The sequence below is a fragment of the Berghia stephanieae genome, chromosome 15 (genome assembly GCF_034508935.2).
Source record: "Berghia stephanieae isolate SIO BIC M18660-M18661 chromosome 15, UCSD_Bste_1.3, whole genome shotgun sequence".
Lineage (NCBI taxonomy): Eukaryota > Metazoa > Mollusca > Gastropoda > Nudibranchia > Aeolidiidae > Berghia > Berghia stephanieae.
The window spans coordinates 5,026,297-5,051,296 of NC_088374.1; the positions used below are offsets into that span (position 1 = coordinate 5,026,297).

At 37.2% G+C, this 25,000-nt stretch overlaps 1 protein-coding gene across 4 annotated transcripts in view; it reads right to left on the bottom strand.

Annotated features, from left to right (window-relative positions):
- The window catches only part of LOC144960552 (uncharacterized), a 75,070-nt gene that overhangs the window by 31,876 nt on the left and 18,194 nt on the right, over positions 1-25,000 (bottom strand). For 3 of the 4 annotated variants that reach the window (XM_078893760.1, XM_078893761.1, XM_078893759.1), the window contains exons 3-5: positions 17,178-17,219; positions 14,758-14,793; positions 4,673-4,954 (exon numbers count right to left, since the gene is read on the bottom strand). In XM_078893760.1, coding sequence (XP_078749886.1) covers positions 4,673-4,954; positions 14,758-14,793; positions 17,178-17,219 — 360 coding nt within the window. The remainder of the gene's footprint in view (positions 1-4,672; positions 4,955-14,757; positions 14,794-17,177; positions 17,220-25,000) is intronic. The other variant, XM_078893762.1, reaches the window with a different exon arrangement.

Genomic DNA, 25,000 nt, shown 5'->3' on the forward strand with positions numbered 1-25,000 from the left:
ATGTGCACATTATCTGTATTCGTTTATTAAATCAAAGATGCTTACATTCAATTTCAAATTGTTATTTAATTTCTTCGAGATTTTCTAGCACGAACATTTACAAAATATTAATCATGAATTATAACATTGAAAGCTGAATAAAGCAACAAATGAATGAAGGAGTTATAATTAGTGCAGTGTGCAAATTTTAAAACTTCAGTAAATAGCGTCGTTATCATTTAACACCCCCTAACTGCCGTAGTCGAAGAAAAACACGCCTATTTGTGACCCCTCGTCTCAAAACGGTATTATGTCGGGATGGACCAGACGCTAAAATGTCAAATTATAGTTAACTCACTCAATCCTAGAGATTTTTTGCTCATTTTCAAAATTGGAAAAAAAATGTATTAAAAATGAGCATGCAAATATAGGTAGTTTCATTCAACTATCATTAACATGCAAAAACTAAAAATCTTAGAATTGATGCTACGCCTATTTTTTTTGTCTCAGAAAAATGTAATAATAAATCGGCATGGAGTAAAAGAAACCCTAGTAAATTACGGATATAGTCGGTGTTACGGTTGAGCGAGTTAAGCTGGTTAAAAATATGAAACGTTGATATTTAGCGCAAGTAAAATACACACTTGTTCAGATCTTTAATAAAATGAAATAAAAAATTCTCATAAAGCTCGCACTTCGAATATCGAACGATTTAAATGAAATGACCCTCATCTTCCCAAAACCTCTCAAACCTGGGACCACGCGAGAAACCAGGTTTGAGAGTATTGTTGTTTCATTTTTTGTTTTATTTTAGATTTTACTTTATATAATTAATTGCTGTTTGTTTTGTTCTGTTTTTTTTTTTGTTTTGTTTTATTTTTGTTTTTTTTATTTGGGGGGGGGGGGGGGGGGGGGGGCTCCGAAATCAGAGTCATTTTTATTGTGCGCCGGCTATGTGGTCTTTTGGTATGACACTCGCTTCCAAAGTTGAGTCCTTGGAAAAGACTCTTTACTCACAATCTCTCACCGTATTCAGGTGGTGTATAATGATTACCTTGCCGTCAACAGCGTTGTCTCTGTCGGAAAAAAAAATAATTGTAACATCGCCTAATAAACAGGCGTCATGTCTCGTTTCGCTTGTTACGTGCTGTTGTTTGGTCAGGGAATTTTTTGTAAAGCGCTTTGAGCACATTTAATGGATTTTGCTCTATATAAATGCTCTAATTCTTTTTTTTTTCATTCAAATTTGGAAGGGCCATTAAAAGCGCATCAATTCTTGCATCAACTTTCATTTTCAATCAAATTTAATGACTTTAAATGTTCATGAAGTTTTGAAACTGTACACACAATTTTGTAATTGTCCCAATTGTCCGTAGCTAAGAAGGGTACTGGACATCAAATACCCAAAAAAAGATCTCAAATGAATCACTCTATAAGATCACAAAAGAAAGACCAATCTCCCTTGACATTTTACAACAACGATGGCAACTTTTCGGTCACATACTACGCAGGGACAAAAACATACCAGCTAACCAAGCCATGTCGGGATACTTCCAAAAACACGGGAACCTTTTCAGAGGAAGACCGATCACAAGACTCCCTGTGATCCTAAACAAAAACCTCACAACACTTTGACAAAGCATTAGTCTCATAACGGCAGGGGACCTTGAAAATCTGAGAACCCTAGCAGAGGACCGGCAATATTGGAGACACCTCACACAGGAAATACTGGAAACAGCCAAGGCGACCCGATCTTTCGGTCGAGACGCGAAAGGCATCTAAGTCAAGTAAGTCAAGTCAATTGGTATGTCTGGTTAAATACCAAATATACACTATTTTAGTCTCTTTTACTTTATTTTTGACATTTCAGCATCATGGTTCATCGTGATATAACACCGTTTCGATTTGTCGGTCACATAATATGGCATAAAATGAATACTTTATAATGTTATATATGACCCACCGTATCAAAGCGGTATTATGTCTGGATCCACTCGGTAAGGCAAATTGAATTCATAGCCACAAATACCCAAATTGGGTTCAATTTCTCTACGTTCTGGTGGAGTATAAAGACTATTTCTTGCATTGAAAAAACTTCTAAGCTCCAATTTCTCATCATTCTATCTCTAAATTCACTTTTTTGGGGTCTGAATCATCCCGACATAATACTACCGTTTTGAGACGGAGGCAATATATGAAGCGAAGCGATTTCGAGGATAAAACTCACCTAGAACTCCTGTTGAAAAAGATATATGGATTGAATAATAGAATACACAATTTATAGAGCAGAACATTAGCATCGAAATCTTGGAAACAGTTTTTATTTAAAGAGAATGATCCAACTTTACAGAACATAAAAATAAAAACATTAAAGAATTAGATAAAATATGAAATAAAACTCCATTTATTTAATCTAATAGGGGAAATTTGTCTCTAGTGTTAATTATTCCAAAGGAATACTGGAATTACCCAGGCGTCAGTCGCCCGCAGTGCAGCGCCGCAAATATAGCTAGGGCGAGGTGACTTGCTCAAGGCCACACAGCGCGGCGGTAGTGTGTATTCGAACTCTGTACCTTTTGGGTACGAAGCAAAGACCGTAACGCTGAGCCACGCTGTCCCATAATGACCAAATAGAAATTATAGATAGTATGCGTTTGGCTAAGAAGCTCACAACATTGCCATCTGGATGTATAACGGGTCAACAACACAAAACTATGTGTAACCATAAACGGTTATAGTGTGATTAACCCTCTCCTTACCAACCATAGGAAAATCGTCACATTCATTACGATGCAGCCAACAATTTTCTTAATCAGATTTCATTTTGTTTTAGTTATAGCTATAAAAACTCGACACTGTGTTGCAGAGCTCATTTGTGACCCACCGTATCAAATCGGTATTATGTCGGGATCCACTCGGTAAGGCAAATTGAATTCATAGCCACAAATATCCAACTTGGGTTTAATTTCTCTACGTTATACTGGAGTATAAAGACTATTCCTTGCATTGCAAAAACTTCTAAGCTCCAATTTCTCATCATTCTATCTCTAAATCCACTTTTTTGGTTCTGAATCATCCCGACATAATACCGTTTTAAGACGGAGGGTCACATTTTTCAGAACAAAATATAGAATACACTTGTTGCTAATCCGTTTGAAAAAAAATCTATTTTTGTGTTGGGCGAGTATGAAGTTTAGGGTAAAATTCTGAAAATAGCTGGTAGGGAGAAGGTTAATACAGATTAGTGAGAAGTACTCATAAACGTGGATGGCAAAAAAACAATAACAGAGACTTGAATGACGTTCTATCTATACTCTGGCGATGTTAACACTTGCCGATTTCATTTCAGCCATTTCTGATCATTGAATATTTCTTTTAGAGCCAATGGATCCATGGAGCTGGAGGTTATCCCGGTTTCTATGGCGTGCGTGAAACGGACAATAGCAATTGCTTGCTACGCTTTGGATAGGACGATAGTCTATTACAAAGTACTTTCCACCAGTTCAAAAAGGGACCCATCAAACCCAATCACTGCTGGGTGTTTGTAAAAAGAAATCGACTGCACCCGGGATCGATCTTGATCCCTTTAGTATGAAGTGAGTGTTCTACCAACCGGGCTATTCCCCCGCCCCCACACCCACCCCCGTCTATTTATTTATAGGGAATGAGATTAGCAGAAGAGTAGCGTCCCTTGATTGGACGTTACCTTAAAGAAAGAACGTCAATTTGGTTTTGAAGTGTCTCAAGCCGCTTTCACCGGAAGCGAGGACGTGAGACGCATGCGCACAACCAACATAACGTTCTCTCCCTAATAACTTCTCCTCCGGTGATGTCACAGACTATGGGTGACGTCCAATCAAGGGACGCTACTCTTCCGCTAATCTCATTCCCTATTGCATGACAAAGATTATGTGAAACGAAGCTGCAGTCTAGAAAGAAGGTGTGGACTGTATAAAGTAACAAACAAAAATGAATATATAACAACTTCAAAACAGAACAGAATACAAAACACGAAACGTTTCGGGCTAAACACCATTCTTGAGACAGCAGCAACAAACAACAATTTAAACATTAATGCATTACTTCAAAATGTTTCAGAATTGTATCTGGGTTTTTAAGAAATGTACCTATACTTGTTTATTGTATTTAATTATTTTTTCTGGTTGCTCTTTACTGAAGAAGGGCTTTGAGTCCAAAACCTTCCATGTTTGGTATTTTGTATTGTTTGAAGCGTTTATATCCGCTTTTGTTTATTACAGAGATAGAAAATAAACCTGAAAAATAAAATTCGATGCCGTCAAATAGGTGATGTACCACACACCATGGACAGTCAAGAGTGTGTTAACCCCCTCCTTACCATCCATTGGAAAATTGTAACATCTGTTACGATGCAACCGACAATTTTCTCATTCTGGTTTCTTTTGTATATCGCAAAATGTAAAGAAATGCTTTGATAACAGCTATAAATACTAAACACTGTGTTGTAGACATCATTTTGATGTACAACATATGTATAGAAAGCACTTGCTACTTTTTTGTTTGATTATGAAAAGTCTATCTTGTGTCGGATGGGTGTGAATTTCCGGGGGGAAATTCTAAAAATGGCTGGTACGGAGAGAGTTAAGGACCAAATAACAGATCTATACTGAAAACAAACGTCAAAGTAAAAAAGATAAATTTAAATCTGCTTTACCCAACAAATCTGTGGCGCCAGTTCCGGTAGATCCCGATACAGTTCCGGTTCCCGTTCCTGAAGACGTCGGCATAGACAGATCAACCCCGGGACCGCCCAAACCCGTGGGCATGGAGCCCCCGCTAGGGGTACCAACCCCCGTCCCCGTCGATGTAGGGTTTTGGGGTAAGTTTAGGGTAGGATTGCTTGCTCCTGAGAGGTCGTAAGTGACGAAGTCTACAGCGGTCGGCGACCCACCTGATAAGGAGTCTGGAGCCACTGGAGACGGTTGGCTGAGAGTACCTGAAACGATAGTAATAATTAATATGAAATTGAATGTAAACTTCGATTTTATTACAAGAACAGATCAAATGAACATTTCTGGTTTCCCCTTTATCGATAAATCAGAATGAATGAAACACTACAGATGAATGAGATAATGTGATAGTGGCGTTGTTACGATGAATAAACAACGCCACTAGCATATTATCCTAAACGTTCATTTGATATGTTCTTAAGAAAATAAAATCGAAGTTTACATTCAATTCCATACTATTTATTTCTTCGACCTCCGAGCAGCAACATTTACATTACTGAAACGAACATTTGTGTTTCTTGTTACAGTGGATCACATAATCAGTCGGTTGGTGAAAAGGTTTGAACTGAGATATTGCCAAGTTAGTTAGAAAGTCAATTTTTATCAAAAAATGATTTATTATCAGAAATGATTAAATCAAACCAGTTTGTACATATTCGGAAAATACCAGAGATTATTTTCACTTCTAAATATTTTTTTTACAGCAAGTAAAGTTAAAAAAGTATGAAATTTGAGAAAATTGATGGATACCTTCTCCACACATCTGACCATAAATTCATGAAAAATCACCCGATTTACTTCAAATAAAGATTAAAATGCTCTGCAGAGCATATTCCTTTCATACAAAATGTTCACCTTCCGACTGATTATGACTATTATTCTCTTTTTTTGTTTATGCAATACTATTTTTTATTAAACACCAATCAGAAGATTATTCACCTCCAATTTTCCCACTTGGACAACATGGATGATTCCTGGCCTGCCGATTATATCCTATGATCTCATGGCGATAGGGCATAAATTGTAAAAGTAAAATTAACTGAACTTTTTTTATAAAGCGCGATATCCATTATTATAATATAATGGTAAAAACGAACACTAATAATAGTAATACTACTACTACTACTACTACTACTACTACTACTACTACTACTACTACTACTACTACTACTACTACTACTACTCTATACTCTACTACTACTACTACTATACTACTACTATACTACTATATATATAATAATAATAATTAAAATAATAATATAATAATAATAATAAATTATAATATAATACTAATAATAATAAATTAATAATAAATAATAATATATATATAATAATAATTAATAATAATAATATAATAATAATAATAACTAATAATAATATTATACTAAATATATAATAATCAACTATATATATATAATATATAATAATAATAATATAATAATAATATAATAATAATAATAAAATAATAATAATAATAATAATAATAATAATAATAATAATAATAATAATAATAATAATAATAATAATATATAATAATAATAATATAATAATAATAATAAATAATAATAATAATAAAAAAATAATAATAATATTATAATATAATAATTAATAATAATAAATAATAATAATAATAAATAATAAAATAATAATGATAATAATATAATAATATAATATATATATAATATAATATATTATATAAATGATAATGGAATATGTTTTTGAAGGAGATGCGAGTATCAGACGCTATCGGGTTATATAAGAGTAGGGTTATATTACTAAGGTAATTATATACAGGATAGGAGTATATTCCAACATGCAAAGCAAATAGTGGTATATTCATACAGTCATACTACAATATCGAGGGCTTCCGAGTCTAAGCGTGGGAGTGCCATTTCGGTAAAATCATACACACACACACACACACACCACACACACGCACATTAAACTCTCACATACACACAGACATGTTATATATATATATATATATATATATATATATATATATATATATATATATGAGTGTTGGTGGGTACTTGTAGATACAATATTGCTCGATTCCATTAATTAGAGTATTTAAAATAAATAAGGACACTCACATTTATTATTATTATTATTTTATTATTATTATTATTATTATTATTATTATTATTATTATTATTATTATTATTATTATTATTATATTATTATTATTATTATTATATATTATTATTTATTATATTATTATTATTATTATTATATTATTATTATTATTATTATTATTATTATTATTATTATTATTATATTATTATTATTATTATTATTATTATTATTATTATTATTATTATTATTATTATTATTATTATCTATTACTATTATTATTATTACTATTATTATTATTATATTATTATTATTATTATTATTATTATATTATTATTATTATTATTATTATTATTATTATTATTATTATATTGCCTTATAGATAGCATGCGCTTGGCTAAGAAGCTCATAACATTGCCATCCGGAAGTATAAGGGACCAAAACACAAAACTGTGTGTGTCCATGAACGTTTATAGTCGGGTTAATACAGTTCAGTGAGCATTACTCATAAACGCGGATGGCAAAAAACAATAGGAAAGACCTGATGGACGTCATCTTCGAACTATCTATATCAAAGCCCACCACTTTCCTTACTCTTGCTACCAAAGGAGTCGACCCACAATACTGCTATTTGGGCGGGAATAGTCAAGTGTTATTGGCGAACACGCATTCTTGTTTCTCTTCTTAGGTATTATTTCTCAAAATCACCCCTTGCGTACTCACACGTTTTGTCCGTGGCCTTCGTAAAGTTATGGCCTGACACTGACAGTGGCCTTCGTAAAGTTATGGCCTGACATTGACAGTGGCCTTCGTAAAGTTATGGCCTGACATTGACAGTGGCCTTCGTAAAGTTATGGCCTGACATTGACAGTGGCCTTCGTAAAGTTATGGCCTGACATTGACAGTGGCCTTCGTAAAGTTATGGCCTGACACTGACAGTGGCCTTCGTAAAGTTATGGCCTGACACTGACAGTGGCCTTCGTAAAGTTATGGCCTGACATTGACAGTGCTCGTAAAGTTATGGCCTGACATTGACAGTGGCCTTCGTAAAGTTATGGCCTGACATTGACAGTGGCCTTCGTAAAGTTATGGCCTGACATTGACAGTGGCCTTCGTAAAGTTATGGCCTGACACTGACCGTAGCCATCTTTATTTTATAGCCTGATACTGAAATCCAAAAGGACCGGCAGTTTGACGTCATTATTTGTTTTTTGCACTGTCTATTGAGTTACCGTTAGTAGAGCTCATGGAAACAAGTTATTTCATTGGTTGAACTATTGAATACAACTCACGATTTGTTTTCTTTTGTGGCAAAAGAATGGCATTTTGACGTCATTTTTTGGTCAGTGTCAGGCCATAACTTTACGAAGGCCACGGCCTGACACTGACCAACAAATGACGTAAAAAGACAAGTCTTTGGCCACAAAAGAAAACAAATCTTGAGTTGTATTCACCAGTTCAACAATTGAGATCATTTGTTTCCTTGAGCTCTACTACTAACGACAACTCACAGGTACTAAGTAATCCTTGTGCGGCTATATGGTCTAGTGGTATGACACTCGCTTTTGGATCGCTTTTGGGTTCGAGCCTCGCGCTCGGCACATAGTTGAGTCATTGGAAAAAGCCTTTTTAATCACATTTTTACTCCGTGAGGACGAGAGACGCATGCGCACATCCAACATGACGTTCTCTCTCTAAAAACGTTTCCGCCGGTGACGTCACAGACTATGGGTGACGTCCAATCAAGGGATGCTACTCTTCCGCTAATCTCTTTCCCTATGACCCTAAAAAGGTCAAATTCATTCACGTTATCCTCTATAAATAACCAACTATGTTTGTCCGAGCACGTGTGAAGATGTGTCACAAATTCCATGTTTTAATTGGTAAAAAATCGAATGGTTAATTCATGTATCATCCATATGTGACCCTTCGCCTCAAAACGGTATTAAGTCGGGATGGTTAAGATGTTGAAAATTGAATTTATAGCTAGAAATATCAGACGTGTGTTGAGTTTGTTTGTTTTATTGAGGAGAAAGGATACCATATTATAGGGTGCTAATGCCAATAATTTACATTTTTGACCAGTTTAACACTTAATTCGGCTTTTAAGCATCTGGTTCGTTCCGACATAATACCGTTTTGAGACGATGGGTCACATATGCAGATCTGCCCACTATTACAGAAATTTCGTAGAATTACCAACTTTTGGCTCCAATTTCAGTACATCAAAATCATCTCCGAGTAATTAAAACTTATTGAAAAAGAAAGTTGATTTCTAACGACATCATTTTAAATGTTTTTTAAAAGTGTAATTTAATCCTTGTGAGCATAAATTGTGACCACACGTCTCAAAACGGTATTATGTCGGGATGGACCCGATGCTTAAAAGTCGAATTAACGCCAAACTGGTCAAAAATATGAAACCTTTGTATTTAACACAGTAACATATGGTATTCATTCTCCTCTATAAATTAAAAAAAAAAACTCAACTTAAGTCAGATATTTCTGACCATAAATTAAATGTTCAGCATCCTAGTCATCCCGACTTAATACCGTTTTGAGACACAATTGTTGATTTTTTAAAAGTGAGATATAGTTAGTACAGTTTCTATCTCCGAAAAAATTACGATTTTCTTTTAATTTTCAAGTTGGCAGGTCTGCATATACGTCATTAGAATTAATATATAAATGATTCCAATACATTGTTTGAATATAATAATATGCAAATAGATTTACCAAAAAAAAAATAGAATCAGTTATTTCCCGTAGACCATGATATATAGACTGAAGCAAAGGGGGGTAATTCGTAGGCTAAATAATTGAGAAAATAAAAGCAATGCAGTGTCTTGGTAATGATCCGACGTGTACATATATACAGGTCTGACATCCGAACTGGCTTATTGGCCTAGTTTAACATTGTTGTAATGGACAAAATTTTTGCGTCATTTTTTGAGATTTTTATTACAACAGTAAGCCCATAAGGATTTGGGTTATCAGACCTGCAAATAAGTGCACTTCAGTTTTGTTTAAACTTTTCTTGTATGCCGAATCATAAATCTATAGATTTATCATAAATAATCTATTTCACGAACGTGAAAAAGACGAATCATGAATCGATCTGAACATGTGTGTCTGAAAAGTGCCAGACAAAGCAAGAAAGAAAAATAGAAGAAGAAAAAAACCATCCCAAAAAAAGTATACCTCGACTGGGGATCGAACCTCAGACCTGATTACAGTGTAATGTTAGCACGTCTGACCGGTAATCAGAAGATGTGAGGTTCGATCCCCAGTCGAGGAGGGGCTTTTTCTTTGGGATGTTTTTATTTTCTTGTATTTTTCTGTGTTGCTTTGTCTGGTACCTTTCATAAACACTTGTTCAGATCTTTATCTTACATCGGTGCATGCTCCTTAATTGCTTTAATGTAAATGTTGCTGCTCGAAGCTCGAAGAAATAAATAATAATGTGAAGTTGAATGTAAGCTTCAATTTAATTACAAAAACAGATCAATTGAACGTTTTGGATTTCCCCTTTATCAACAAAACAGGATGATTGAAACACCACAGATGAATGAGATGATGTGGTAGTGTCGTAGTTAAGTGTTTAGTGGCGTAGTACATTATCTCATTCATCTGTGGTGTTTCAATCATCCTGTTTTGTTGATAAAGAGGAAACCCGAAACGTTCAATTGATCTGTTTTTGTAATCAAATTGAAGCTTACATTCAACTTCACGTTATTATTTATTACTTCATTGCTTTAATACGACTCATGAGTCAATCACTTCCGAAATGGTGGACACTGTTCGCCCTAAACTAATATTAAAAATAGATTGTCTATTTTCTATTGTACGTGCTCTTTAGCCCAACTCGTAAGGAATGTAAGCGATAATGAATATACCTCATGGGGAATGCACAGACTCTACATTTTGTTTTGTCTCAACTTTGACCAAAAGGAAAACAGATCTACTACTTAGAGAAAGGGAAACAGGCTTGAGATTGCAAGAGGAAACATAGCGTTCAGGTAGAAGAGCACTCTCTTTACACGCAAAGGGACCAAGATCGATTCCGGGGGCTTCGAGGTATTATCTATTTCATAAATCCCCAGTCCACTCAGGAGTGAATGGGTAACGTGATCTGTTAGTATAGTGATTGAGAGACAAGTGCTCTATCAACTAAAACATCGCCAACCCCCCCCCCCCCCCCCAAAGGATGGTGTTTATCTAATGTTTAAAGATCTCAAACACATACTGTCTTTAACATAAATAAAACGACAAGTACGTAATATTCTTTCTTTCTATTCGGGACGTAAGTTTCGTGGTATCAAAGACACTGTGAGTCAGAACGATTCTACAACAACTACAACACATGACCGTACACACGGGGAGGCTCTCAGATGGGCACCCCAAGGAAGGTGAAAGCGAGGTCGCCCAAAGGAGATTTGGAGACGTACCGTGGACAGGAACCGACTGCAGAGAGGTCTGTCTGTCCCTCGAGATGGGCCTAGGAATAGCTGCTGCTGACAGGACCAGGTGGGGATCCCTTGCATCGCCTCAAGTGCCAGCAGGCGAATATAGAATTGAATGAATCAATGACTTGGGCGTGCAACTCATATGCAAAGTCAGAAGTAATCCGTCAGAGCCACATGGCCCATGAAGCCGGAGTTTATCCCGGTTTCTATAGCGTGAAACAGATAATAGAACTTGCTTGCTATCCTTTGGATAGGACGCTAGTCTATCGCAAAGTTGTTGTATTTTTGGACAAATCTAACAGACCCAGCTACCCATTCACTGCTGGGTGGACAAGGTGGTCAGAAAAATTATCGACTGCATCAGGGATTGATCACGATCTCTTGGCGTGTATGTGAAGCGAGTGTTCTACCAAGTGAGCTATCGGTACCCCGATATGCAGAGTCAGTCCTCTCCCATTTGTATTGGTGTTAACAAAGCATTTCGATATAATAACGGTATAACGATTTGAAAATACAGAATGTTCCATAGTATTTTGTAGAACTGTTTTGATTGTATAGAAGAAAAAAAGTTGTTATATTCGGGTGGGGGTGGGGGGGGGGGGGGGGGGGTTTCCACGTATTTAAAGCTGTAATGGATGAGATACGCTTGAGATATGGATATTCACAGCTAACGAAATGTGTCTGTGCAATCCTGGTGGGATATTGTGAGACCCTACCAGATGTGTCTGTACAATCCTCGTGAGGATATTGTGAGACTCTGCCAGATGTGTCTGTACAATCCTCGTGTGATATTGTGAGACCCTACCATATATGTCTGTACAATCTCTGTGGGATATTGTGAGACCCTACCAGATGTGTCTGCACAATCCTCGTGTGATATTGTGAGACCCTACCAGATGTGTCTGTACAATCCTCGTGCGTGGGATATTGTAAGACCGTACCAGATGTGTCTGTACAATCATCGTGGGATATTGTGAGACCCTACCAGATGTGTCTGTACAATCCCCCTGGGATATTGTGAGACCCTACCAGATGTGTCTGTACAATCCCCGTGGGATATTGTGAGACCCTACCAGATGTGTCTGTACAATCCTCGTGTGATATTGTGAGACCCTACCAGATGTGTCTGTACAATCATCGTGGGATATTGTGAGACCCTACCAGATGTGTCTGTACAATCCCCGTGGGATATTGTGAGACCCTACCAGATTTGTCTGTACAATCCTCGTGGGATATTGTGAGACCCTACCAGATGTGTCTGTACAATCATCGTGGGATATTGTGAGACCCTACCAGATGTGTCTGTACAATCATCGTGGGATATTGTGAGACCCTACCAGGTGTGTCTGTGCAATCCTCGTGCGTGGGATATTGTGAGACCCTACCAGATTTGTCTGTACAATCCTCGTGGGATATTGTGAGACCCTACCAGATGTGTCTGTACAATCATCGTGGGATATTGTGAGACCCTACCAGATGTGTCTGTACAATCCTCGTGGGATATTGTGAGACCCTACCAGATGTGTCTGTACAATCATCGTGGGATATTGTGAGACCTTAGCAGATGTGTCTGTACAATCCCCGTGGGATATTGTGAGACCCTACCAGATGTGTCTGTACAATCATCGTGGGATATTGTGAGACCCTACCAGATGTGTCTGTACAATCCCCGTGGGATATTGTGAGACCCTACCAGATGTGTCTGTACAATCATCGTGGGATATTGTGAGACCCTACAAGATCTGTCTGTACAATCCTCGTGGGATATTGTGAGACCCTACCAGATGTGTCTGTACAATCATCGTGGGATATTGTGAGACCCTACCAGATGTGTCTCTACAATCCTCGTGTGGTATTTTGAGACCATACCAGATGTGTCTGTACAATCATCGTGGGATATTCTGAGACCCTACCATATGTGTCTGTACAATCCTCGTGTGGTATTGCGAGACCCTACCAGATGTGTTTGTACAATCCCCGTGGGATATTGTGAGACCTTAGCAGATGTGTCTGTACAATCATCGTGGGATATTGTGAGACCCTAGCAGAAGCTGTAACACCACAGCAGTTAGTCACATAAAATTGACAGAGACATCATATAATATCCGAGTCGCGTCAACCTAAATTTCATCGACGATATTGTATTGTGAGAATTAGAGAGAGAAATGATATTTCCAAGTCGCGCCAACCTAAATTTTATCGAAGATATTATGTTGTGAGAATTAGAGAAAGGCTTCACAAAGTAAAGGCTAAAGTATTTCATATGAATCCCTCGAGAGAGAGAGAGCGAGAGAGAGAGAGAGAGTGAGAGAGAGAGTGAGAGAGAGAGCGAGAGAGAGAGAGAGAGAGAGAGAGAGAGAGGGGGGGGGGGGGGAGAGATCGACTCCTTGAAACTAGGGGAGAAGTTGGCATGTGGTCTTGTGGTAAAACACGTCCTTTCGGCTCAAACCGTCATGGATTCGAGTCTCGCTCGGTGCATAGTTGAGTCCTTGGTAAATGATTTTTACTCACATTCTCTCACCGTACTCAGGTGTAAAATGAGTACTAGTCCGTTAACAGTGCTGTCTTTGTTGGGGGGAAATTGTAATATCACCTAATAGGTGTCATGTCTCATTCTTACATGTTACATGTTGCTGTTGGTCTTTGACCCCTTGTAAAGCGCTTTGAGCACGGTTAGCGGATATTGCTCTTTTTAAAAGCCCATGTCTTTTGGGGTTTAAAGAAAAAAGGAAGTATGGTCGTGAATAAAGATCATCCGTTCTCGCTCCGGTTGTCCTTAGATTCTGCCTATAGGGAATGAGATTAGAGGTAGAGTAGCGTTAATTGTGAGTATGTAATAATATATTAAATCAAAAGATGGCATAACTTTTTCAGTAGCAGGATGTATAGGGAATGAGATTAGCGGAAGAGTAGTGTCCCTTGATTGGACGTCACACAGAGCCTGTGATGTCATCGGCGGAAAAGTTATTAGAAACAGACGTGGAAGCGAGGACGAGAGACGCATGCGCACAACCAACATGGCGTTCTCTCTCTAATGACTTTTCCGACGGTGACGTCACAGACTATGGGTGACGTCCAATCAAGGGACGCTACTCTTCCGCTAATTTTATTCCCTATACATCCTGCTACTGAAATAGTTATGCCATCTTTTGATTTAATATATTACTACCTACTCACAATTAATAGTCCTCCGAGGGACATGTTACAGACACACTTCCAATGATTTTTCAACCGGAAAATGGTAGTTGTGACGTCACAACATTTCTTCGCTAGTTATCATGGCCTTTAGAAAAGGACAATGAAAGAACAAATCGGATTTATCGCACAATTTGAGTTTTAATTCTAAAAATAGCATATTAACTCTGTCAATTTTATCGACAGTTTGTCAATAAAAGCGTAGTTAAAGAAGAAAGGAGGGGAGATAAATGGGATGCGCTATAATGATAAGAATGAGTTATCTCTCTTACCCATAGGAGACATAACTGTGAGATTTCGAACGATTTCTGGTCACGGGGAATAACCGATAAAATTACATATTATGCTTTCAAAATCAGTAAAATGTCATAATATAAGTCTTGAAAATAAAACGTATTAGTATTATAATGATTATACGTTAGATACAATGCAACAGGCATGCTTTTTATATTTAGAAACCAAATGGTACATATATGCAGGTCTGACATCAGAACCCACATTTGGGCCTAATTTAATATTGCTATTGCTAACCATTTAAACATTTAACATTGAGAGCATCTGTGGTGTAATGGTAGCTGACCGGCAATGGTTCTGACAGGTAATCAGAAGCTCTGAGGTTCGATCCCAAGTCGAGATCGACTAAATTTTGGGGATGTTTTTTAAATTTTTTTTCGTGTATTTATTTCTTTTCTTTTTGCATTTTTTGGGCACCGTTTGTACATACTTCCTCGGATCTCTATCTTACACCGGTGCCAGCTCCATACATTCTTAATTTGATATTAACATTGTTGTAATGGACAATATTTTGCGTCTTTTTTTGAGATTTCCATTACAACAATGAGGCCCATGAGGAATTGGGTTATCAGACCTGCAAATAAGTGCACGTCGGTTTATATTATTTTCGTTTTCATAAACATATATTTACTGTATTTTAATGTGATCACTTATATTGCGCATTTTCGCTGACTTACCATGCTCAATGCGCTTCAAATTGTCTCATCGATTTCCCCAGTTCGCCATTATATCGAACCATATCCCCATGCCATATGTCACATGTTTTGCGCTCATTTTTGTAGTAACCACTCTTACGGTTATTAACTTTACCCAGATAACTCGTTCAAACCTGAGTCGAGTGAGGCAGTTTGTTGAAGTGTGTCTTACACAAGGACACAAAAATCGGGGCCAAAATCATTCATATAATATACATTGATAGACGAATAGTTAAGATGTTGGAATAATATGTGACCCCTCGATCCAAAACGGTATTAAGTCGGGATGACTAAGATGGTGAAAATTGAATTTATAGCCAGATAAATCAGACTTTCGTTGAGTTTGTTAACTTTATAGAGGAGAATGAATATCATATTTCAGGTTGCTGAATGCCAGTCATTCATAATTTTGACCAGTTCACCTTTCATCTGACTTTTTAGCATCTGGTTCATTCCGACATAATACTACCGCTTTGAGACGTTGGGTCACATATAATAAATGTGAGGCTGGCTGAGAAAACCCGGGAAGATGCGGGAAGCTTCGATTGGAGATGTGAACCAAAATCGAGGGTCAAGTGTTTCCCATAGATCAGCAATAATGCGATTCATATTATTTTATAGAGACTAAATATTACAATGAATGGCATAATCAGTCGGATGGTGAAAAGGTTTTGAACTGAGATATTGCCAAGTTTAGTAAGAAGGTCAATTTAAAAATCAAAAATAAGTTCTTGTCAAGAATGATTAAATCACCTCTTTTTGTAAATCTGCGGAAAATATCAAAGCTGTATTTCACTTCTAAATGTTTTTTTTCACAGCTAGTCAAGGTGACAAAGTATGAAATCTGAGAAATCTTGCTGAATACATTTCCCATACCTCTGACCATGACTTTATGATTAATCACCCGATGTATTTCAAATGAATATTAAATGCTCTTAGAGCATATGCTTTCAGTAAATGTAAATCCAAATGTTTCACTTTCCGACTGATCATATCATGCACTGAGACTATATTTTCAAGTTCCAATAATGGCTGTTAATTTCATGTTGGGATTTTCTATCAATAAATATTTTCGTTTTTAAAACAAAACAAATGCCATTATTGTGTAAATTAAACAATTTTAATTTTTAAAAAAAAATAATGACCACGATTGATAATTCCTTATTAAAAAAAAAGATAATATACATACGGTTTTAATGATTTGTAATTAACTATATTTATATTTACTTATCTTGCCTCACGTTAAATGTTAGATTAAATCTAATAGTTAGTAGAAGAACAGATGGACAGACTGATAGACGGATGAATAGATGTAGATAGAAAAACAGATAGAATGATAGATAGATGGATGGATAGATTTGATAGATACATAGATAGATAGATATATAGATGTATAGATTGATATATTGAAAGATAGATGGATGGATGGATGGATGGATGGAGAGATAAGTGTATATATATATATATATATATATATATATATATATATATATATACATATATATATATATATATATATATATATATATATATATATATATATATATATATAATATAGAGAGAGAGAGAGAGAGAGAGAGATAGTAAGTGAGTAAGACAGAAAAGAATGGATTTTTAATTAGAGAGATTTAAAGTCATAGATTAATATTAAACAACAACAAGAGAATGTGATATAAATAGTAACATGGTTTGTGTTGTCTTACCGAGTGTAGGGGCCGATGAACTGAATGGCAAGAGGATCAAACCTGTGTGGGAAATAAAGAGGGAAAGAATGACATAAAAATGAGATCAAAAATTTTTTTTTTTTAAAAACCCACCACAATCCAACGACTGGTTTTTCACTTTCAATGAGATTGGAACTATGTATTTTTGAGACCCCAAATTCGTTCCCATTGTTTAATCGTAGCAATCGCAAACTTATAAATAATATGAAGTTGACCTCACTCAGGTCTTTGTTTTGGATTGTTGTTTTTTTTTTGTTTGTTTGTTTGTTTGTTTGTTTGTTTTTGTTTTTTTTTTGCCATTAGCGTTTATGAGTAATTTTCACTAAACTGTATTAACCACACTATAAACGTTTAAGGTTTCACATAGTTTTGTCTGTTGGTACGTTATACTCCCGGATTGCAGTGTTGTTGGCTTCTTAGCCAAGCACATACTATCTATAGATAGTTCGAAGATGACGTCACTCAGGCCTTTGTTATTGTTTTTGACATCCGCGTTTGTGAGTTGTTCTCACTAAACTGTATTAACCGGACTATAAAAGTTCATGGTTACACAGAGTTTGTGTGTTGGTCCGTTATACTTCCGGATGGCAATGTTGTGAACTCCTTGGCCAAGCGCATACTATCTATAGCCTGACACCAAATACTGTAGTATCATTGCTGACACTTATCAAACAATGATGTAAAAAGACAAGTCTTTGGCCACAAAAGAAAAGTAATTGGATTCAGTAATCTGATGTCACGCCGCCCGGCAACGGCGGCCATCTTGACTCTAAACAAAGAAAATCATTACTGTTTATTCTTCGTGCTGGTTAGAATTTTTCATATGCCTTGTGATCAGAATGTATAAAAGTCAAAACATGATCACATTTATGGGTTTTTTTCTCCTCTGGATACACTTTTATGCTCGTCAGAGAGATATTTCATAAGGGCGTCCGCCATTGTTCCGATAGTTTAGAGCCAGCGTTACAAAGTTACCATGCGTCATTAGGAAGGAAGTGACGTTACGACTGTTGAAGATTATTGTAAGTTAAGTTGTATTCAACCGTCCAACTAATGGGACCACTTGTTTCCTTGAGCTCTACGAAAAACAACTCACTAGACGGTGCACAAACCTAAGGTCTCTTTATTCATGTTTTCGTCCAACCTAGTCATCAATCACATGATTTGTTGAGGTCCAACGATTGGATATTTCATTAAAAATATAAACACACTGCTTTGTTTAAGAAATGTGTAAATATAGGGAATGAGATGAGCGGAAGAGTAGCGTCCCTTGATTGGACATCACCTGACAGAGAGAACGTCAACATGGTTTTGCGCATGCGTCTCTCTCGTCCTCGCTTTCGGTGAAGTGTCTCCGGAAGCGAGGACTAGTGACGCATGCGCACAACCAACATGACGTTCTCTCTCTAATAACTTTTCCGCTTGTGACGTCCAATCAAGGGACGCTACTATTCCGGTAATCTCATTCCCAATAGATAGTTTGAAGATGACGTCACTCAGGCCTTTGTTATTGTTTTTGCCATCCGCGTTTGCGAGTTGTTCTCACTAAACTGTATTAACCAGACTATAAAAGTTCATGGTTACACATAGTTTTGTGTGTTGGTCCGTTATACTTCCGGATGGCAATGTTATGAGCTTCTTAGCCAAGCGCATACACCCGTGTGTCAAACTCAACTAAATGACCAATCGTCATGTTAGATATTTCAAAAGCTGTGAATACTTTTCACTATGTGGGTCACTTTGAGCACGCTCTGCAATGTGACCAATGACCTCTAGAACATGGGAAGGGATCGGAATATCATCATCATCATCATCATCCGGGTTCCATCTCTTTGCAGAGGTCGGATGTCATGGCCTTCCATCCTTCACGGTCCATTGCAGCCTCGTTACAGTCTGCCATGCGCCGTCCTGTAGCTTCCTTGATGCCATCTGTCCAGGATTTCCTTTGTCTTCTTCTGCCTCTCTTTCCTTCAATTCTTCCCTCCATTATCCTTTTTTCGAGACTATCATGTCTTCGCATATGTCCAAAATATGACAGCTTTTTGTGCTTCACAGTCAAAAGAATATAGATCGTGCCTATTTTCTTGCATTAACAAAGCGATACGTATAAGGTAGGTTCGTGTCAAGTCATTGACCAAGTGTAATATAGATAGTTCGAAGATGACGTAACTCAGGTCTTTGTTATTGTTTTTTGCCATCCGCGTTTATGAGTAATGCACACTGAACTGTATCCTGACTATAAACGTTCATGGATACACACAGTTTTGTGTGCTGGTTCGTTATACTTCCGGATGGCAATGTTATGAGCTTCTAAGCCAAGCGCATACTATCTATAGATTGATGTGTTCTTGATGCGACATAAAGTGACACGCCACATTGATTAAGTTTGTTAAATCGTGACACCAAGCAACACACTCTCCCGCCCCCCCCCCTCTCTCTCTCTCTCTCTCTCTCTCTCTCTCTCTCTCTCCCTCCCTCTCTTTCTCTATCTCTCTTTCTCTCTCTCTCGCTCTGTCTCTCTCTGTGTTTATGTTCTTTCTTTCTTTCTTTCTCTCATCCTATCTCTCCCTCCATCTCTCACCCTCTCTATCCCTCTTATCCAAACCTATCTTTAACCCCCATCCCTTCTCTCTCTCTCTCACTCTCTTTCTTTCTCTCTCTCTCTCTCCCTCTCTCCCTATCTCTCTCCCTCTCCCTCTCTCTCACTCCCTCTCTCTCTCTCTCTCTCTCTCTCTCTCTCTCTCTCCCTCTCACCTCTTCCTCTCTCTTCTCCATTACTCTCCCCCCAATACCTCTCTCTCTTCCTTCTATCCTACTCATTATTTTAATATTTTTATAAATATATATATATATATATATATATATATATATTATATATATATATATATATATAATATATATATATATATATATATATATATATATATATATATATAATATATATATTATAAATACATCACATTCTATACCTGCCAAAAAAACACAATGTCCCCTCTATGAAGGAGGGTGACAAATGATTGTGAGCCGGTATCTATACATAACAGGAAGTGACGCAGTGTCACGCGTACAAGGGAGATAATCCATCATTGACAAGAGTTGACAAGTAGGAGAAGAATAAAACAGGAGTTGTTTTATCTTGGCTACATAACTTTCGCGTTTTGTTGTTTTTCTTTCTTCTTATTTTTAGCTATTGTCCCCGCTGTAGCTTTCCATAGTATTACAATAATAACTTACCTAGGTCTATGTGGTCTAGTGGTATGACACTTGCTTTCGGATCGGAAGGTCCTGGGTTCGAGCCTCGCTCGACGCTTAGTTGAGTCCTAGGAAAAGACTCTTTACTCACATTCTCTCACCGAACTCAGGTGTAAAATGAGTACCTGGCCGTTAACAGCGTTGTGTGTTTGTCCGAAAAAATGTAATATCGCCGAACAGGCGTCATGCCTCGTCCTACATGTTAAATGTTGTTGTTGACCAGGGACCCTTTGTAAAGTGCTTTGAGCACATTTAGTGGATATTGTGCTATATAAAAGCTCAATTTATCATTTTATTTATTTTTATGTCATGCTACGAATCTTCCTATTTATTACTTTGATTCATTTATTATCAGTTCATTTATTCCTTTCTCTATGTGGCTGTAATGTGGTCTAGTCGTATGACACTCGCTTTTGTATCGGAAGGTCCTGTGTTCAAGCCTCGCTCGGCGCATGGTTGAGTTGATTCCTTGGAAAAGGCTCTTTCCTCCCATTTTCTCACCGTACGCAGGCGTATAATGAGCAAATTGACGTTAACGGAGTTGTTTGTCGGAGAAAAATGTAATGTCGCCTAACAGGCGTCATGTCTCTTTCTACATGTTAAGCGTTGTTGTTGGTCAGGAACCCATTGTAAAACGCTTTGAGCACGTTTAGTGGATATTGCGCTATATAAAAAGCTCAAATTAAATAAAATTCTCTCTCTGTCTCTGTCTCTCTCTCTCTCTCTCTCTCTCTCTCTCAATCCTGTCATATTTTAGACTACAGTTTATAATATTACAGACTCATAATGAAATAATCGGCGGCTGTTTGGGGTCTGAATGACTAAGTACTACTGCGTACTTTTAACAAAGGGGAGACAAACTAATAATGAAATAAGCTGCGGCTGTTTGGGGTCTGAATGACTAAGTACAACTACGTACTTTTAACAAAAGGGGAGACAAACTAATAATGAAATAATCTGCGGCTGTTTGAGGTCTGAATGACTAAGTACAACTACGGACTTTTAACAAAAGGGGAGACAAACTAATAATGAAATAATCTGCGGCTGTTTGGGGTCTGAATGACTAAGTACTAGGTACTTTTAACAAAGGGGAGACAAACTAATAATGAAATAATCTGCTGCTGTTTGGGGTCTGAATGACTAAGTACAACTACGTACTTTTAACAAAAGGGGAGACAAAATAATAATGAAATAATCTGCGGCTATTTATTGCGGTCTGAATGACTAAGTACAACTACGTACTTTTAACAAAAGGGGAGACAAAATAATAATGAAATAATCTGCGGCTATTTGGGGTCTGAATGACTAAGTACAACACAGATATCTATGTGTAAATTTAAACGTTTATAATCTGATCGAGAAAATCGTGTGATAACTACTAGTCGCCCATTTGGCGGTTTAAATACAATACAATAACAATGATAAGAGAAAGGACGAATTCATTCACGATATTGTTTATAAACAAACAACTATGTTTGTCCGAGCACGTGTGAAGGTGTGTCACAAATTCCAATGCTTGATCGGTCAATACTGTAATGGTTAATAGAAGGTAGAAGCGGCGAAAAACAGTAACAAATTGGTGTTATAGGGAAAACGGAATTGACGTCATTCAGCTATTTGTCTTTGTTTTTGGACATCCATTTGAATGAGAAGTTCTCACTAAATAGTCTTCAACAGTCATAACGTCACTTCCTTCCTAATGACACATGGTAACTTAGTAACACTGGCTCTAAACTATCGGAACAATGGCGGACGCCGTATGAAATATTTCTCCGGCGAGCTTAAACGCGTATCCAGAGGGGAAAACACCCCATCAATTTGATCATGTTTTGACTTTTACACATTCTGATCACAAGGCATATGAAAAGGGAATGAAAAGTTCAAGCCAGCATGAAGAATAGAAAGTAATGATTTTCTTTGTTTAGAACCAAGATGACCGCCGTTGCCGGGCGCGTGACATCAGACTACTGAATCCAATTACAGATAGAACGAAATTGACGTCACACAGGTGTTTTGTTCCCTATTCATGTAATAAACTGACATCACTCAAGCTGATTTGTGAGGTTGTTTATAGATAGAATGCGCTTGGCCAAGGAGTTCACAACATTGCCATCCGGAAGTATAACGGACCAACACACAAACTCTGTGTAACCATGAACTTTTATAGTCTGGTTAATACAGTTTAGTGAGAACAACTCACAAACGCGGATGGCAAAAACAATAACAACGGCCTGAGTGACGTCATCTGCATACTATCTATAACTGTCAATAGATAATATGAAGTTGACGTCACTCAGGTCTTTGTAATTGCTTTTTGCAATCAGCGTTAAGTCTCACTTAACTTTAACAACCGGACTATAGATAGTTCGAAGAGGACGTCACTCATGTCTTTGTTATTATTTTTTTGCCTTCCGCGTTTATGAGTAATGCTCATTGAACTGTATTAACCCGACTATAGATAGAATGCGCTTGGCCAAGGAGTTCACAACATTGCCATCCGGAAGTATAACGGACCAACACACAAACTCTGTGTAACCATGAACTTTTATAGTCTGGTTAATACAGTTTAGTGAAGACAACTCACAAACGCGGATGGCAAAAACAATAACAAAAGTCTGAGTGACGTCATCTGCATACTATCTATAAACGTTCATGGATACACACAGTTTTGTCCGTTGGTCCGTTATACTTCCGGATGGCAATGTTGTGAGCTTCTTAGCCAAGCGCATACTATCTATAAACGTTGAAAGTTACACATATATTTGTGTGTTGGTCCGTTATACTTCCGGATGGCAATGTTGTGAGCTTCTTAGCCAAGCTTATTCTATCTATAGATAGTATGCACTTGTCTTAGAAGCTCACAACATTGCCATCCGGAAGTATTATGGACCAACACACAAAATTATGTGTAAAATTTAACTTTTATCGTGTTGATAATTCAGTTTAATGAGCGTTACTCATTAACGCGGATGGCGAAAACCAATAACAAAAACCTGAGTGACGTCATCATCGTTCTATCAATACAAAGCAGTATCTTAACATGTGTTACGAATAACTACCCAATCGCCGGACAGCAATAAATCATGTGATCGGTGACTGTTCGACGAAAACCTGAATATAGATCGTTCCAAAAGATAGTTCGAAGATGACGTCACTGAGGTCTTTGTTATTGTTTTTTGCCATCCGCGTTTATGAGTAATGCTCACTGAACTGTATTAACCAGACAATAAACGTTCATGGATACACACAGTTTTGTGTGTTGGTCCGTTATACTTCCGGATGTTAATGTTATGAGCTTCTGAGCCAAGCGCATACTATCTATAGACGTCTCGATGACCACGCCTCTCGAACAGTCGTCATAATGTATGGTACGACTCTGGGTCAGATTTCGTTAATTCAATTTATTAATTTGCGGCTATGTGGTCTAGTGGTATGACACTCGTTTTCGGATCGGAAGGTCTCGGGTTCGAGCCTCGCGCTCGGCGCATAGTTGAGTCCTTGGAAAAGGCTCTTTACTCACATTCTCTCACCGTACTCAGGTGTAAAAAGAGTACTTGGCCGTTAACAGCGTTGTCTTTTTCGAAAAATTGTAATATCGCCCAACGGGAGTCATGTCCCGTCCTACATATTAAATGTTGCTGTTGACCAGGGACCCCTTGTAAAGCGCTTTGAGCACATTTAGTGGATATTGCGCTATATAAAAGCTCAATTAATTAATTAGTTATCAATTATATGGTAAATTTAAAACAAATATATGGTATGACCATACAGGACGGAGTTTTTTTAGTAACTAACCTAACATAAAACAATCTTACGATGATTCTAAGTAACAAAAAGTGCTAATACGTTCACCCAGTCAACATTCACACTCACATGCAAAACATGCACAACACAAAATTGGATTCAGTAGTCTGATGTCACGCCGCCCGGCAACGGCGGCCATCTTGGTTCTAAACAAAGAAAATCATTACTTTTTATTCTTCATGCTGGCTAGAACTTTTCATTCCCTTTTCATATGCCTTGTGATCAGAATGTGTAAAAGTCAAAACATGATCAAATTGATGGGTTTTTTTTCCCTCTGGATACGCGTTTAAGCTCGCCGGAGAAATATTTCATACGGCGTCCGCCATTGTTCTGATAGTTTAGAGCCAGTGTTACTAAGTAAACATACGTCATTAGGAAGGAAGTGACGTTACGACTGTTGAAGACTATTCGTACCGCTAGAAAGAACCCTAACATAATGGGAGCGATCTATTGATTGAACGAAGATGACGTCACTCAAGCCTTTGTTATTATATTTTGCCATCCGCGTTTGTGAGTTATTCTCACTGAACTGTATTAACCAGACTATAAAAACATCGTGGTTACACAGAATTTTGTGTGTTGGTCCGTTTTCTTCCGGATGGCAATGTTGTGAGCTTCTTAGCCAAACTCATACTATCTATATTCATGTTTTCGTCCAACCAGGTCATCAATCACATGATTTGTTGCTGTCGTCCAACTATTGGATATTTCTTAACAAATGTAAACACGCTGCTTTGTTTACAACA